Below are 16,965 nucleotides of genomic sequence, written 5' to 3'. Positions count from 1 at the left end.
GTTCCTCAGGGGGTTTTGGGGTTCCTCAGGGGGTTTTGGGGTTCCTCAGGGAGTTTTGGGGTTCCTCAGGGGGTTTTGGGGAGATTTTCGCTGTCCTGGTACGACTGCGACGCAAAGACTTCGTTCTCTTCGACTTCCTTGTGGTTTGGTTCTTGGGAGAGGTGAAATTTGGGGTCCATCAGGGGGTTTTGGGGTCCATCAGGGGGTTTTGGGGTTCCTCAGGGGGTTTTGGGGTTCCTCAGGGGGTTTTGGGGAGATTTGAGGTGGTTTTGGGGAGATTTGAGGTGGTTTTTGGGAGTTTTGGGTTGCCCTGGTATGACTGCGACGCAAAGACTTGGATGTTTTTGACTTCCTTGTGTTCTGGTTCTTGGGAGAGGTGAGTTTTGGGGTCCATCAGGGGGTTTTGGGGTTCCTCAGGGAGTTTTGGGGAGATTTGAGGTGGTTTTTGGGAGGTTTGAGGTGGTTTTGGGGAGTTTTGGGGTGCCCTGGTACGACCGCGAGGCCAACGACGCCGTCCTCTTCGGCTTCCTCGTCGCCTGGTTCCTCGGAGAGGTGAGTTTTGGGGTCCACCAGGGGGTTTTGGGGTTCCTCAGGGGGTTTTGGGGAGATTTTAGGTGGTTTTGGGAAGTTTTGAGGTGGTTTTGGGGAGTTTTGGGGTGCCCTGGTACGACTGCGACGCAAAGACTTCGTTCTCTTTGACTTCCTTGTGGTTTGGTTCTTGGGAGAGGTGAGTTTTGGGGTCCATCAGGGGGTTTTGGGGTCCCTCAGGGGGTTTTGGGGTCCCTCAGGGGGTTTTGGGGAGATTCGAGGTGGTTTTTGGGGAGTTTTGGGGCGGTTTTGGGAAGTTTTGTGGAGTTTTGGGGTGCCCTGGTACGACTGCGACGCAAAGACTTGGATGTTTTTGACTTCATTGTGTTCTGGTTCTTGGGAGAGGTGAGTTTTGGGGTCCACCAGGGGGTTTTGGGGTTCCTCAGGGGGTTTTGGGGTTCCTCAGGGAGTTTTGGGGTTCCTCAGGGGGTTTTTGGGAGGTTTGAGGTGGTTTTGGGGAGTTTTGGGGTGCCCTGGTACGACCGCGACGCAAAGACTTGGATCTTTTTGACTTCCTTGTGGTTTGGTTCTTGGGAGAGGTGAGTTTTGGGGTCCATCAGGGGGTTTTGGGGTTCCTCAGGGGGTTTTGGGGTCCCTCAGGGGGTTTTGGGGTCCCTCAGGGGGTTTGGGGGAGTTTTGGGGTGGTTTTGGGGAGATTTTCGCTGTCCTGGTACAACTGCGATGCAAAAACTTTTTGACTTCCTTGTGTTCTGGTTCTTGGGAGAGGTGAGTTTTGGGGTCCATCAGGGGGTTTTGGGGTTCCTCAGGGGGTTTTGGGGAGATTTGGGGTGGTTTTGGGGAGTTTTGGGGTGCCCTGGTACGACCGCGAGGCAAAGACTTTGATCTTTTTTAGTTCCTTGTTGTTTGGTTCTTGGGGGAGGTGAGTTTTGGGGTCCATCAGGGGGTTTTGGGGTCCCTCAGGGGGTTTTGGGGTTCCTCAGGGGATTTTGGGGAGATTTTAGGTGGTTTTTGGGAGGTTTGAGGTGGTTTTGGGAAGTTTTGGGGCGCCCTGGTACGATTGCGAGGCCAACGACGCCGTCCTCTTCGGCTTCCTCGTCACCTGGTTCCTCGGAGAGGTGAGTTTTGGGGTCCATCAGGGGGTTTTGGGGTCCCTCAGGGGGTTTTGGGGAGTTTTGGGGCAGTTTTGGGAAGTTTTGGGAAGTTTTGGGGTGCCCTGGTACGACCACGACACAAAGACTTTGTTCTCTTTGACTTCCTTGTGGTTTGGTTCTAGGGAGAGGTGAGTTTTGGGGTCCATCAGGGGGTTTTGGGGTTCCTCAGGGGGTTTTGGGGACCCTCAGGGGGTTTTGGGGAGATTTTTGGTGGTTTTGGGGAGATTTGAGGTGGTTTTGTGGAGTTTTGGGGTGCCCTGGTACGACCACGACGCAAAGACTTTGTTCTCTTCGACTTCCTTGTGGTTTGGTTCTTGGGAAAGGTGAGTTTTGGGGTCCATCAAGGGGTTTTGGGGTCCCTCAGGGGGTTTTGGGGTTCCTCAGGGGGTTTTGGGGTTCCTCAGGGGGTTTTGGGGTCCCTCAGGGGGTTTTGGGGAGATTTCAGGTGGTTTGGGAGGTTTGAGGTGGTTTTGGGGAGTTTTGGGGTGCCCTGATACGACTGCGACGCAAAGACTTCGTTCTCTTTGACTTCCGTGTGTTCTGGTTCTTGGGAGAGGTGAGTTTTGGGGTCCATCAGGGGGTTTTGGGGTTCCTCAGGGGATTTTGGGGAGATTTTCGGTGGTTTTGGGGAGTTTTGGGGTGGTTTTGGGAAGGTTTTGGGGAGTTTTGGGTTGCCCTGGTACGACCGCGAGGCAAACGACGCCGTCCTCTTCGGCTTCCTCGTCGCCTGGTTCCTCGGAGAGGTGAGTTTTGGGGTCCATCAGAGGGTTTTAGGGTTCCTCAGGGGGTTTTGGGGTCCCTCAGGGGGTTTGGGGGAGATTTGGGGTGGTTTTGGGGAGATGTTCGCTGTCCTGGTACGACTGCGACGCAAAGACTTTTTGACTTCCTTGTGGTCTGGTTCTTGGGAGAGGTGGATTTTGGGGTCCCATCAAGGCGTTTTGGGGTTCCTCAGGGAGTTTTGGGGTTCCTCAGGGAGTTTTGTGGAGATTTTTGGTGGTTTTTGGGAGGTTTGAGGTGGTTTTGGGGAGGTTTGGGAAGTTTTGGGGTGCCCTGGTACGACCGCAAGGCCAACGACGCCGTCCTCTTCGGCTTCCTCGTCGCCTGGTTCCTCGGAGAGGTCAGTTTTGGGGTCCATCAGGATTTTTGGGGTTCCTCAGGGGGTTTTGGTGTCCCTCAGGTGGTTTTGGGGAGATTCGAGGTGGTTTTGGGGAGATTTTCTCTGTCCTGGTACGACCGCGAGGCAAAGACTTGGATCTTTTTGACTTCCTTGTGTTCTGGTTCTTGGGAGACGTGGATTTTGGGGTCCATCAGGGGGTTTTGGGGTTCCTCAGGGGGTTTTGGGGTTCCTCAGACGTTTTTGGGGTTCCTCAGTGGGTTTTGGGGAGATTTGAGGTGGTTTTGTGGAGTTTTGGGGTGCCCTGGTACGACTGCGACGCAAAGACTTGGATGTTTTTGACTTCCTTGTGTTCTGGTTCTTGGGAGAGGTGAGTTTTGGGGTCCCATCAAGGCGTTTTGGGGTTCCTCAGGGGGTTTTGGGGAGATTTTAGGTGGTTTTTTGAAAGTTTGGGGTGGTTTGGGGGAGTTTTGGGGTGCCCTGGTACGACTGTGACGCGAAGACTTGGATGTTTTTGACTTCCTTGTGTTCTGGTTCTTGGGAGAGGTGAGTTTTGGGGTCCATCAGAGGGTTTTGGGGTCCATCAGGGAGTTTTGGGGTTCCTCAGGGGATTTTGGGGTTCCTCAGGGGGTTTTGGGGAGATTTGAGGTGATTTTGAGGAGTTTTGGGGAGGTTTGGGACGGTTTGGGGTGCCCTGGTACGACCGCGAGGCCAACGACGCCGTCCTCTTCGGCTTCCTCGTCGCCTGGTTCCTCGGAGAGGTGAGTTTTGGGGTCCATCAGAGGATTTTGGGGTTCCTCAGGGGGTTTTGGGAGGTTTGAGGTGGTTTTGGGGAGTTTTGGGTGCCCTGGTACGACCGCAACGCAAAGACTTCGTCCTCTTCGGCTTCCTCGTCGCCTGGTTCCTCGGAGAGGTGAGTTTTGGGGTCCATCAGGGGGTTTTGGGGTTCCTCAGGGGGTTTTGGGGTCCCTCAGGGAGTTTTAGGGTTCCTCAGGGGATTTTGGGGAGATTTTAGGTGGTTTTTTGAAAGTTTGGGGTGGTTTTGGGGAGTTTTGGGGTGCCCTGGTACGACCACGACTCAAAGACTTGGATCTCTTTGACTTCCTTGTGGTCTGGTTCTTGGGAGAGGTGAGTTTTGGGGTCCCATCAGGGGGTTTTGGGGTTCCTCAGGGGGTTTTGGGGAGATTTTAGGTGGTTTTTTGAAAGTTTGGGGTGGTTTGGGGGAGTTTTGGGGTGCCCTGGTACGACTGTGACGCGAAGACTTGGATGTTTTTGACTTCCTTGTGTTCTGGTTCTTGGGAGAGGTGAGTTTTGGGGTCCATCAGAGGGTTTTGGGGTCCATAAGGGGGTTTTGGGGTTCCTCAGGGAGTTTTGGGGAGATTTGAGGTGGTTTTTGGGAGGTTTGAGGTGGTTTTGGGGAGTTTTGGGGTGCCCTGGTACGACCGTGACGCAAAGACTTGGATCTTTTTGACATCATTGTGTTCTGGTTCTTCGGAGAGGTGAGTTTTGGGGTTCCTCAGGGAGTTTTGGGGTCCATCAGGGGGTTTTGGGGTTCCTCAGGGGGTTTTGGGGTTCCTCAGGGGGTTTTGGGGAGATTTGAGGTGGTTTTGGGGAGTTTTGGGGTGCCCTGGTACAACCACGACACAAAGACTTCGTTCTCTTTGACTTCCTTGTGGTCTGGTTCTTGGGAGAGGTGAGTTTTGGGGTCCACCAGGATTTTTTGGTTTTCCTCAGATGTTTTTGGGGTTCCTCAGTGGGTTTTGGGGAGATCCGGGGTGGTTTTGGGGTTCCTCAGTGGGTTTTGGGGAGATTTGGGGTGGTTTTGGGGTTCCTCAGTGGGTTTTGGGGAGATTTGAGGTGGTTTTGGGGTTCCTCAGGGGGTTTTGGGGTTCCTCAGTGGGTTTTGGGGAGATTTGGGGTGGTTTTGGGGTTCCTCAGTGGGTTTTGGGGATATTTGGGGTGGTTTTGGGGTTCCTCAGGGGGTTTTGGGGTTCCTCAGTGAGTTTTGGGGAGATCTGGGGTGGTTTTGGGGTTCCTCAGTGGGTTTTGGGGTTCCTCAGTGGGTTTTGGGTTTCCTCGGTGGGTTTTGGGGAGATTTGGGGTAGTTTTGGGGCGGTTTGAGGTGGTTTTGGGGAGATTTGGGGTGGTTTTGGGGTTCTTCAGGGGATTTTGAGGAGATTTGGGGTGATTTTGGGGAGGTTTGGTGCAGTGACAATGACACGAGGGTGACAGCGGGGATATCCCTGGGTGGGCTGTGGTGACACCAGGTGTGGCGGCGACACCTTGGGTGCCACCGTGGTGCCACCTGATGACACTTGGTGACATTTGGTGACCTTTGGTGACCTTTGGTGACCCCTGGTGACCCCTGGTGACCTCTGGTGACATTTGGTGACCCCTGGGGACAGTGACAGTGACATGGCGGGGGTCCTTGGGGACAACACCCAGGTGTGGCGGCGACACCTTGGGCACCACACACTGGGCTCGGGTGCCACCATGGTGCCACCTGGTGACCTTTGGTGACCTTTGGTGACATTTGGTGACCTCTGGTGACCCCTGGTGACCCCTGGGGACAGTGACAGTGACATGGTGGGAGTCCTTGGGGACAACGCCCAGGTGTGGCGACGACACCTTGGGCACCGTGTGCCGGGTTCAGGTGCCACCGTGGAGCCACCTGGTGACCTTTGGTGACCTTTGGTGACCTTTGGTGCCACCTGGTGACCCCTGATGACATTTGGTGACCCCTGGTGACCTTTGGTGACCCTTGGTGCCACCTGGGGACAGTGACAATGACATGGTGGGAGTCCTTGGGGACAACGCCCAGGTTTGGTGGCGACACCTTGGGCGCCTCACGCTGGGTTCGGGTGCCACCGTGGTGCCACCTGGTGACCCCTGGTGACATTTGGTGACCCCTGGGGACAGTGACAGTGACATGGCGGGGGTCCTTGGGTCAACGCCCAGGTGTGGCGGTGACACCTCGGGCACCACACACCCAGCTCAGGTGCCACTGCGGTGACCCCTGGTGACCCCTGATGACCTTTGGTGCCACCTGGTGACCCCTGGTGACATTTGGTGACCCCTGGGGACAGTGACAGTGACATGGAGGGGGTCCTTGGGGACAACGCCCAGGTGTGGCGGCGACACCTTGGGCACCACACGCCGGGCTCAGGTGCCACCAGGGTGCCACCTGGTGCCACCTGGTGACACTTGGTGACCCCTGGTGACATTTGGTGACCCTTGGTGACATTTGGTGACCCCTGGGGACAGTGACAGTGACATGGTGGGGGTCCTTGGGACAACGCCCAGGTGTGGCGGCGACACCTTGGGCGCCACACACCCAGCTCAGGTGCCACCATGGTGCCACCTGGTGACCTTTGGTGCCACCTGGTGACCCCTGGTGACCTGTGGTGACACCTGGTGACATTTGGTGACCCCTGGGGACAGTGACAGTGACATGGTGGGGGTCCTTGGGGACAACGCCCAGGTGTGGCGGTGACACCTTGGGCAGCACACACCGGGCTCAGGTGCCACCATGGTGCCACCTGGTGACCTTTGGTGACCCCTGCTGACCCTTGGTGACATTTGGTGACCTCTGGTGACCCCTGGTGACATTTGGTGACCCCTGGGGACAGTGACAGTGACATGGCGGGGGTCCTTGGGGACAACACCCAGGTGTGGCGGCGACACCTTGGGCACCACGTGCCGGGCTCAGGTGCCACCGTGGTGCCACCTGGTGACCTTTGGTGACCCCTGGTGCCATTTGGTGACCTTTGATGACCCTTGGTGACCTTTGGTGACCCTTGGGGACAGTGACAGTGACATGGTGGGGTTCCTGGGGACAACGCCCAGGTGTGGTGGTGACACCTTGGGCGCCACGTGCTGGGCTCAGGTGCCACCGTGGTGACCCCTGGTGACCTCTGGTGACCCCTGCTGACATTTGGTGACCTTTGGTGACATTTTGTGACCCCGGTGGCAGTTTGCGGCGCAGAGCGAGGAGCGGCCGTTCATCGTGGGCCACTTCCACGAGTGGCTGGCGGGGCTGGGGCTGGTGCTGAGCCGCGCCCGGCGCCTGCCGGTGGCCACCATCTTCACCACGCACGCCACGCTGCTGGGGCGGTACCTGTGCGCCGGGAGCGTGGACTTCTACAACAACCTGCAGAGCGTGAGTGCTGGGGACACACCTGGGGACACACCTGGGACACACCTGGGACACCTGGGACACACCTGGGGACATGGGGACACACCTGGGGACATGGGGACACACCTGGGACACACCTGGGGACACACCTGGGGACATGGGGACACACCTGGGGACATGGGGACACACCTGGGACATGGGGACATGGGGGTCGGTACCTGTGCGCCGGGAGCGTGGACTTCTACAACAACCTGCAGAGCGTGAGTCACCTGGGCACACCTGGGGACACACCTGGGCACAGGTGTGAGGGGTGGGACACACCTGGGACACACCTGGGGACATGGGGACACACCTGGGACACACCTGGGGACACGGGGGCCGGTACCTGTGCGCCGGGAGCGTGGACTTCTACAACAACCTGCAGAGCGTGAGTCACCTGGGACACACCTGGGGACACACCTGGGACACACCTGGGACACACCTGGGACACACCTGGGACACACCTGGGGGGTGGGACACACCTGGGACACACCTGGGACACACCTGGGACACACCTGGGACACACCTGGGACACACCTGGGCATGGGGGTTGGTACCTGTGCGCCGGGAGCGTGGACTTCTACAACAACCTGCAGAGCGTGAGTGCCTGGGACACACCTGGGGACACCTGGGACACACCTGGGGACATGGGGACACACCTGGGGACACACCTGGGACATACCTGGGACACACCTGGGGACATGGGGACACACCTGGGGCACACCTGGGACACACCTGGGACACACCTGGGGACATGGGGACACACCTGGGACACACCTGGGACACACCTGGGACACACCTGGGGACATGGGGACACCCCTGGGACACACCTGGGATACACCTGGGGACACCTGGGGACATGGGGACACACCTGGGACACACCTGGGACACACCTGGGGACATGGGGACACACCTGGGGACACACCTGGGACACACCTGGGGACATGGGGACACACCTGGGGACACACCTGGGACACACCTGGGGGGTGGGACACACCTGGGGACATGGGGACACACCTGGGGACATGGGGACACACCTGGGGACATGGGGGTCGGTACCTGTGCGCCGGGAGCGTGGACTTCTACAACAACCTGCAGAGCGTGAGTCACCTGGGACACCTGGGGACACACCTGGGGACATGGGGACACACCTGGGGACATGGGGACACGGGGGTCGGTACCTGTGCGCCGGGAGCGTGGACTTCTACAACAACCTGCAGAGCGTGAGTCACCTGGGGCACCTGGGGACACACCTGGGGACACCTGGGGACATGGGGACACACCTGGGGACACCTGGGGACATGGGGACATGGGGGCCGGTACCTGTGCGCCGGGAGCGTGGACTTCTACAACAACCTGCAGAGTGTGAGTCACCTGGGACACCTGGGACACACCTGGGACACACCTGGGACACACCTGGGCATGGGGACACACCTGGGACACACCTGGGGACACACCTGGGACACACCTGGGCATGGGGACACACCTGGGATACACCTGGGACACACCTGGGACACACCTGGGCATGGGGACACACCTGGGATACACCTGGGACACACCTGGGACACACCTGGGGACACCTGGGGACACGGGGACACACCTGGGACACACCTGGGACACACCTGGGGACACCTGGGACACACCTGAGGGGTGGGACACACCTGGGGGGTGGGACACACCTGGGACACACCTGGGGACATGGGGACACACCTGGGACACACCTGGGGACACGGGGACACACCTGGGACACACCTGGGGACATGGGGACACACCTGGGGACACACCTGGGACACACCTGGGGACACCTGGGGACATGGGGACACACCTGGGGACACACCTGGGACACACCTGGGGACATGGGGACACACCTGGGGCACACCTGGGACACACCTGGGGCACACCTGGGGACATGGGGACACACCTGGGACACACCTGGGGACACACCTGGGGACACACCTGGGGACATGGGGACACACCTGGGGACATGGGGACACACCTGGGGACACACCTGGGGACACACCTGGGGACACACCTGGGGCACACCTGGGGACACACCTGGGGACACACCTGGGGACATGGGGACACACCTGGGCATGGGGGTCGGTACCTGTGCGCCGGGAGCGTGGACTTCTACAACAACCTGCAGAGCGTGAGTCACCTGGGACACCTGGGGACACACCTGGGGACACACCTGGGGACACACCTGGGACACACCTGGGGACATGGGGACACACCTGGGGACACACCTGGGGACATGGGGACACACCTGGGGACATGGGGACACACCTGGGACACACCTGGGGCACACCTGGGGACATGGGGACACACCTGGGACACACCTGGGGACATGGGGACACACCTGGGACACACCTGGGGACACACCTGGGGACACACCTGGGGACACACCTGGGCATGGGGGCCGGTACCTGTGCGCCGGGAGCGTGGACTTCTACAACAACCTGCAGAGCGTGAGTCACCTGGGACACACCTGGGACACCTGGGACACACCTGGGGACACACCTGGGACACACCTGGGACACACCTGGGGACACACCTGGGGACACCTGGGGACATGGGGACACACCTGGGGACATGGGGACACACCTGGGGACACACCTGGGGACATGGGGACACACCTGGGACACACCTGGGGACATGAGGACACACCTGGGACACACCTGGGGACACACCTGGGCATGGGGGCCGGTACCTGTGCGCCGGGAGCGTGGACTTCTACAACAACCTGCAGAGCGTGAGTGCCTGGGGACACCTGGGACACACCTGGGACACACCTGGGGACACGGGGACACACCTGGGGACACACCTGGGACACACCTGGGACACACCTGGGGACACACCTGGGCATGGGGGTCGCACCTGTGCGCCGGGAGCGTGGACTTCTACAACAACCTGCAGAGCGTGAGTCACCTGGGGACACACCTGGGGACACACCTGAGGGGTGGGACACACCTGGGGACACACCTGGGGACATGGGGACACACCTGGGACACACCTGGGACACCTGGGGACACCTGGGGACACCTGGGACACACCTGGGGACACCTGGGGACACACCTGGGGACACACCTGGGGACATGGGGACACACCTGGGACACACCTGGGGACACACCTGGGACACACCTGGGGACACACCTGGGGACACACCTGGGGACACACCTGGGACACACCTGGGACACACATGGGGACATGGGGACACACCTGGGACACACCTGGGACACACCTGGGACACACCTGGGACACACCTGGGCATGGGGGCCGCTACCTGTGCGCCGGGAGCGTGGACTTCTACAACAACCTGCAGAGCGTGAGTCACCTGGGACACACCTGGGGACACCTGGGACACACCTGGGGACACACCTGGGGACACACCTGGGGACATGGGGACACACCTGGGGACACATCTGGGGACACCTGGGACACACCTGGGACACACCTGGGGACATGGGGACACACCTGGGGACATGGGGACACACCTGGGGACACACCTGGGGACACCTGGGGACACACCTGGGGGGTGGGACACACCTGGGACACACCTGGGGACACACCTGGGACACACCTGGGGACATGGGGACACACCTGGGGACATGGGGACATGCCTGGGGACACACCCGGGGTCAAATCTGGGGTCACACCTGGGGTCAGGGCTCTCTGTGGGGTTTTGGGTGGGCCCAGGTGACCCCCAGGTATGTCCAGGTGAGCTCAGGTCAGGGCTGGGGGGTTCTCAGGTGTGCCCAGGTGAGCTCAGGTGACCCCCAGGTGTGCCCAGCTGTGCCCAGGTGACCCCAGGTGTACCCAGGTGACCCCCAGGTGAGCTCAGGTGACCCCCAGGTGTGCCCAGGTGAGCTCAGGTGACCCCCCAGGTGTGCCCAGGTGACCCCCAGGTGAGCTCAGGTGACCCCCAGGTGTGCCCAGGTGTGCCCAGGTGACCCCCCCAGGTGTGCCCAGGTGAGCTCAGGTGACCCCCCAGGTGACCCCCAGGTGACCCCCAGGTGAGCTCAGGTGACCCCCAGGTGTGCCCAGGTGAGCTCAGGTGAGAGGCAGGTCAGGGCTGGGGGGTTCTCAGGTGTGCCCAGGTGAGCTCAGGTGACCCCCAGGTGTACCCAGGTGTGCCCTAGCTGTGCCCAGGTGAGCTCAGGTGACCCCCAGGTGAGCTCAGGTGACCCCCAGGTGTGCCCAGGTGAGTGGCAGGTCAGGGCTGGGGGGTTCTCAGGTGTGCCCAGGTGAGCTCAGGTGACCCCCAGGTGAGCTCAGGTGTGCCCAGGTGAGCTCAGGTGACCCCTAGCTGTGCCCAGGTGACCCCCAGGTGTGCCCAGGTGAGCGGCAGGTCAGGGCTGGGGGGGGTTCCAGGTGTGCCCAGGTGTGCCCAGGTGACACCCAGATGTGCCCAGGTGACCCAAGGTGTGCCCAGGGAGCGGCAGGTCAGGGCTGGGGGGTTCTCAGGTGAGCCCAGCTGTGCCCAGGTGTGCCCAGGTGAGCTCAGGAGTGCCCAGGTGTGCCCAGGTGACCCCCAGGTGTGCCCAGCTGTGCCCAGGTGTGCCAGGTGTGCCCAGGTGTGCCCGTCCCGCAGTTCGACGTGGACAAGGAGGCAGGTGAGCGGCAGATCTACCACCGGTACTGCCTGGAGCGCGCGGCCGCGCACTGCGCCCACGTGCTGACCACCGTGAGCCACGTCACCGCCGCCGAGGCCGAGCACCTGCTCAAGCGCAAGCCAGGTGGGACCCCAAACACACCTGGGGAGCCCCAAAATCCACCTGGGGAACCCCAAAATCCCCAAAATCCCCCAAATTCACCTGGAACCCCCAAAATCCCCCAAATCCCACCCCCATCACCGCCGCCGAGGCTGAGCACCTGCTCAAGCGCAAGCCAGGTGGGACCCCAAACACACCTGGGGAACACCAAAATCCCCAAATTCACCTGGAACCCCAAAAACCCCAAATACACCTGGGGAACCCCAAAAACCCCAAATACACCTGGAACCCCAAAAACCCCAAATACACCTGGGGAACCCCAAAATCCCCCAAATTCACCTGGAACCCCAAAAACCCCAAATACACCTGGGGAACCCCAAAAACCCCAAATACACCTGGAACCCCAAAAAACTCCAAAATCCCCCAAATCCCCTCCCAAAATCCCACCCCTGTCACTGCCATGAGCACCTGCTCAGGTGTGAGCCAGGTGTGACCCCTGCTCACCTGGGGAGCCCCAAAATCCACCTGGGGAACCCCAAAATCCCCAAACGCACCTGGAACCCCAAAATCCCCAAATTCACCTGGAACCCCAAAATCCCCCAAATCCCCTCCCCAAATCCCCCAAATCCCACTCCTGTCACTGCCACAGCCGAGCACCTGCTCAGGTGTGAGCCAGGTGTGACCCCGACTCATCTGGGGAACCCCAAAATCCCCCAAACGCACCTGGTGACCCCCCAAAATCCTGATGGACCCCTAAAACCCCCCCCTAAAATCCCCTCACCCCCAAAATTCCTTATGGGGTTTCAGGGTGGGATTTGGGGGAAATCCAGGGATTTGGGGGGATTTGAGGATTTGGGGGACATTTTTGGGGGGGATTTTGGGGTCCTCCTGACCCCCCAAATCCCCCCCAGACCTGGTGACCCCCAAAATCCTGGTGGACCCCTACAACCCCCCCCCCAAAATCCCCTCACCCCCAAAATTCCTTATGGGGTTCCTGGGTGGGATTTGGGGAAGGATCCCGGGATTTGGGGGGGATTTGAGGATTTTGGGGCCGTTTTTTGGGGGGATTTTGGGGTGCCCCTGACCCCCAAATCCCCCCCAGACCTGGTGACCCCCAACGGGCTGAACGTGCGGAAGTTCTCGGCCATGCACGAGTTCCAGAACCTGCACGCCCAGAGCAAGGCGCGCGTCCAGGAGTTCGTGCGGGGACACTTCTATGGGTCAGTGACCCCAAAAGGGACCCCAAAACCACAAAAGGGACCCCAAAACTCCTCAAAGGGACCCCAAAATCCCGAGAGGGACCCCAAAACCCTGAAAGGGACCCCAAAACCCTGAAAGGGACCCCAAAATCCTGGGGGGAACCGGAAACCACGAGGGGAACCCAAAATCCTGAGGGAAACCAGAGCAGAAACCCCAAACCCGGTGGGGGACCCTGAGCCAGGAGATTGTGCGGGGCCACTTCTACGGGTCAATGACCCCAAAAGGGACCCCAAAACCCCGAAAGGGACCCCAAAATCCTGGGGGGACCCCAAAACCACGAGGGGAACCCAAAATCCTGGGGGAAACCTGGGCAGAAACCCCAAAAACTCAAAAGGGACCCCAAAATCCTGAAAGGGACCCCAAAACCACAAGGGGTACCCAGAACCATGGGAGGGAACCCCAAAATCCAGTGAGGGAACCTCAGGGATGGTTTTGGGGTTCCCCAGGTGGGTTTGGGGTATTTTAGGCGCCCCTGGTGGGTTTTGAGGTTCTTCAGGTGGTTCTGGGGTGTTTTGGGGTGTTTGGGGGTGTTTTGGGGTATTTTGGTGTGGTTTTGGCATGTTTTGGGGTGTTTCGGGGGTATTTTGGGGTATTTCTGGGGTATTTGGGGTTGGTTTTGGGGTATTTTTGGGGTGTTTTGGGGTATTTTGGGCTGGTTTTGGGGTATTTTGAGCTGTTTTGGGGGTATTTTTGGCGTGTTTTTGGGCTGTTTGTGGTGTGTTTTTTGGCTCTTTTTGGAGAATTTTGGGGGTATTTTTTGGCTGGTTTGGGGGTATTTTGGGGGTATTTTGGGCTGGTTTTGGGGGATTTTTGGGCTGTTTTGGGGGTGTTTTTGGTGTGGTTTTTGGGCTGTTTGTGGTGTGGTTTTGGCTGCTTTTGGGGTATTTGGGGGTATTTTTTGGGCTGGTTTTGGGGTATTTTGGGGGTATTTTTTGTGGTTTTGGGGTGTTTTGGGCTGGTTTTGGGGTGTTTTGGGGTGTTTTTGGATGTTTGGGGGTGGTTTTGGGGTACTTTTGGGCTGTTTTGGACTGGGTTTTGGATGTTTTGGGGTATTTTGGGCTGTTTTGGGGGTATTTTGGGCTGTTTTTGGGGTATTTTGGGCTGTTTTTGGGTTGTTTTGGGCTGTTTTTGGGTATTTTTGGGGTGTTTTGGGCTGTTTAGGACTGGGTTTTGGATGTTTTGGGGTGTTTTGGGCTATTTTTGGGGTATTTTGGGTTGTTTCGGGGTGTTTTTGGGGTATTTTTGGGCTATTTTGGGTTGTTTTTGGGGTATTTTGGGCTGTTTTTGGGGTATTTTTGGGGTATTTTGGGTTGTTTTTGGGTTGTTTGGGGGTGTTTTTGGATGTTTGGGGTTATTTGGGGTATTTGGGGGTGGTTTTGGGCTGTTTTTGGGGTATTTTTGGGGTATTTTGGGTTGTTTTTGGGTTGTTTCGGGGTGTTTTGGGGTAGTTTTGGACTGGGTTTTGGATGTTTTGGGCTGTTTTTGGGGTGTTTTTGGGGTATTTTGGGTTGTTCTGGGGTGTTTTGGACTGGGTTTTGGATATTTTGGGCTGTTTTTGGATATTTTTAGGTGTTTTTGGGCTGTTTTTGGGTTGCTTTTGGGGTATTTTGGGCTGTTTTTGGGGTGTTTCGGGTGTTGGGTGTCCCAGGCGAGCTCCCCGCAGGCACCTGGATTTCGATCTGGACAAGACCCTTTTCTTCTTCATCGCCGGACGCTACGAGTTCTCCAACAAGGGCGCCGACATCTTCCTGGAGGCGCTGGCCCGGCTCAACTACCTGCTCCGGGTGACACGGGGACACCTGGGGACATCTGGGGACATTGGGGGGATTGGGGACATTGGGGGGATGGGGGACATTGGGGACATTGGGGACATTGGGGACATTGGGGACACTGGGGGAACTGGGGACATTTGGGGGATATTTGGGGACATTGAGGGGACATTGGCACTGACATCTTCCTGGAGGCGCTGGCCCGGCTCAACTACCTGCTCCGGGTGACACGGGGACACCGGGGACATCGGGGACATCTGAGGGACTGGGGGACATTGGGGGGATTGGGGACATCGGGGACATTGGGGACATTGGGGACATTGGGGACATCGGGGGGATTCAGGACATTGGGGACATTGGGGGGACATTGGGGACATTGGGGACATCGGGGGGATTTGGGGACATGGGGGGATTGGGGACATTGGGGGATATTTGGGGACATTGGGGACATCATTGGGGACATTGGGGACATTGAGGATATTTTGGGACATTGGGGACATTTGGGGGACATTGGGGACATTGAGAGGACATTGGCACTGACATCTTCCTGGAGGCGCTGGCCCGGCTCAACCTGCTCCGGGTGACACGGGGACACTGGGGACAGTGGGGACATTGGGGGACATTGGGGACATTGGGGACATTGGGGACATTGGGGGGATGGGGGACATTGGAGGGATTGGGGACATTGGGGACATTTGGGGAATTGGGGACATTGGGGACATTTGGGACATCAGGGGACACCGGGGACATTTGGGGACATTGGGGACATTGGGGACATTGGGGACATTGAGGGGATGGGGGACATTGGGGACATTGGGGACATTGGGGACATTTGGGGACATTGGGGACATTGGGGACATTGGGGGGATTGAGGGCATTGGGGACATTGGGGACATTTGGGGACATTGGGGACATTGGGGACATTTGGGTACATTGAGGACATTTGGGGTCATCGGGGGACATCAGGGGGATTTGGGACACTGGGGACATTGGGGACATTTGGGGACATTTGGGACATTTTGGGGACATCAGGGGGACTTGGGACATTGAGGGGATTGGGGACATTGGGGACATTTTGGGACATTGGGGACATTGAGGACATTTGGGGACATTTGGGGACATTGAGGGGATGGGGGACATTGGGGACATTTGGCGACATTGGGGGGATTGGGGACATTTGGGGAATTGGGGACATTGGGGACATTGGGGGGATTGGGGAGGTTGGGGGTTTGGGGACATTTGGGGACATCAGGGACGTTGAGGACATTGGGGACATCAAGGTGACACGGGGACATTGGTGAAACCCATGGGGACACAAGTGACATTTGGGGACATTTGGGGACGTTCGAGGCTTGGGGGGACATTTGGGGGGACACCGGAGGTATTTGGGGGCAAAGGGGACATTTGGGGTCAGGTTGGGGACATTTGGGGGGATTTTAGGGCACCCCAGGTGACATTGGGGACACCCCTGGCAGCTGATCAGTGCCGGGGACATTTGGGGACAAATGGGGTTATTTGGGGCTGGGGGCGCTGCAGGGAATTTTGGGGACCTTTGGGGAATTTTGGGGACATTTGGGGACCCCGTGTGACATTTGGGGACACCCGCAGGTGAATGGCAGCGAGGTGACCGTGGTGGCATTTTTCATCATGCCCGCCAGGACCAACAACTTCAACGTGGAGTCGCTCAAGGGCCAGGCCGTGCGCAAGCAGCTCTGGTGGGACCCCAAAAATACCCAAAATATCCCAAAAATATCCCCAAAAATCCCCAAAATCCACCCAACCCCGAAATACCGAAAAAACAAAAAAAAAAAACCCAAAAAAATCCCAAAATTCCACCCCAAATCCATCCAGGGCCAGGCCGTGCGCAAGCAGCTCTGGTGGGACCCCAAAAAATACCCAAAATATCCCAAAATCCACCCAAAAATATCCCAAAATATCCCCCAAATCCACCCAACAATCCCAAAATACCCAAAAAACCAAAAAAAACCCCTAAAAAAATCCCAAAAATCCACCCCAAACCCATCCGGGGCCAGGCCGTGCACAAGCAGCTCTGGTGGGACCCAAAATATCCCAAAAATATCCCAAAATACCCAAAAAATACCAAAAATATAAAAAAACACCCCAAAATACCCAAAAAACCAAAAAAAATCCCAAAATTCCACCCCAAACCCATCCGGGGCCAGGCCGTGCGCAAGCAGCTCTGGTGGGACCCCAAAAAATACCCAAAATATCCCAA

The 16,965-nt window shown here is 58.2% G+C and overlaps 1 protein-coding gene across 1 annotated transcript in view; it reads left to right on the top strand.

Annotated features, from left to right (window-relative positions):
- Positions 1-16,965, top strand: part of GYS1 (glycogen synthase 1) — a 47,481-nt gene that overhangs the window by 14,728 nt on the left and 15,788 nt on the right. The window contains exons 5-9 of the mRNA XM_072921577.1: positions 6,788-6,973; positions 11,580-11,724; positions 12,803-12,920; positions 14,624-14,744; positions 16,338-16,444. Coding sequence (XP_072777678.1) covers positions 6,788-6,973; positions 11,580-11,724; positions 12,803-12,920; positions 14,624-14,744; positions 16,338-16,444 — 677 coding nt within the window. The remainder of the gene's footprint in view (positions 1-6,787; positions 6,974-11,579; positions 11,725-12,802; positions 12,921-14,623; positions 14,745-16,337; positions 16,445-16,965) is intronic.

This window comes from Taeniopygia guttata, chromosome 37 (genome assembly GCF_048771995.1).
Source record: "Taeniopygia guttata chromosome 37, bTaeGut7.mat, whole genome shotgun sequence".
Taxonomy (NCBI): domain Eukaryota; kingdom Metazoa; phylum Chordata; class Aves; order Passeriformes; family Estrildidae; genus Taeniopygia; species Taeniopygia guttata.
This window is presented reverse-complemented; position numbering and strand designations above follow the sequence as displayed.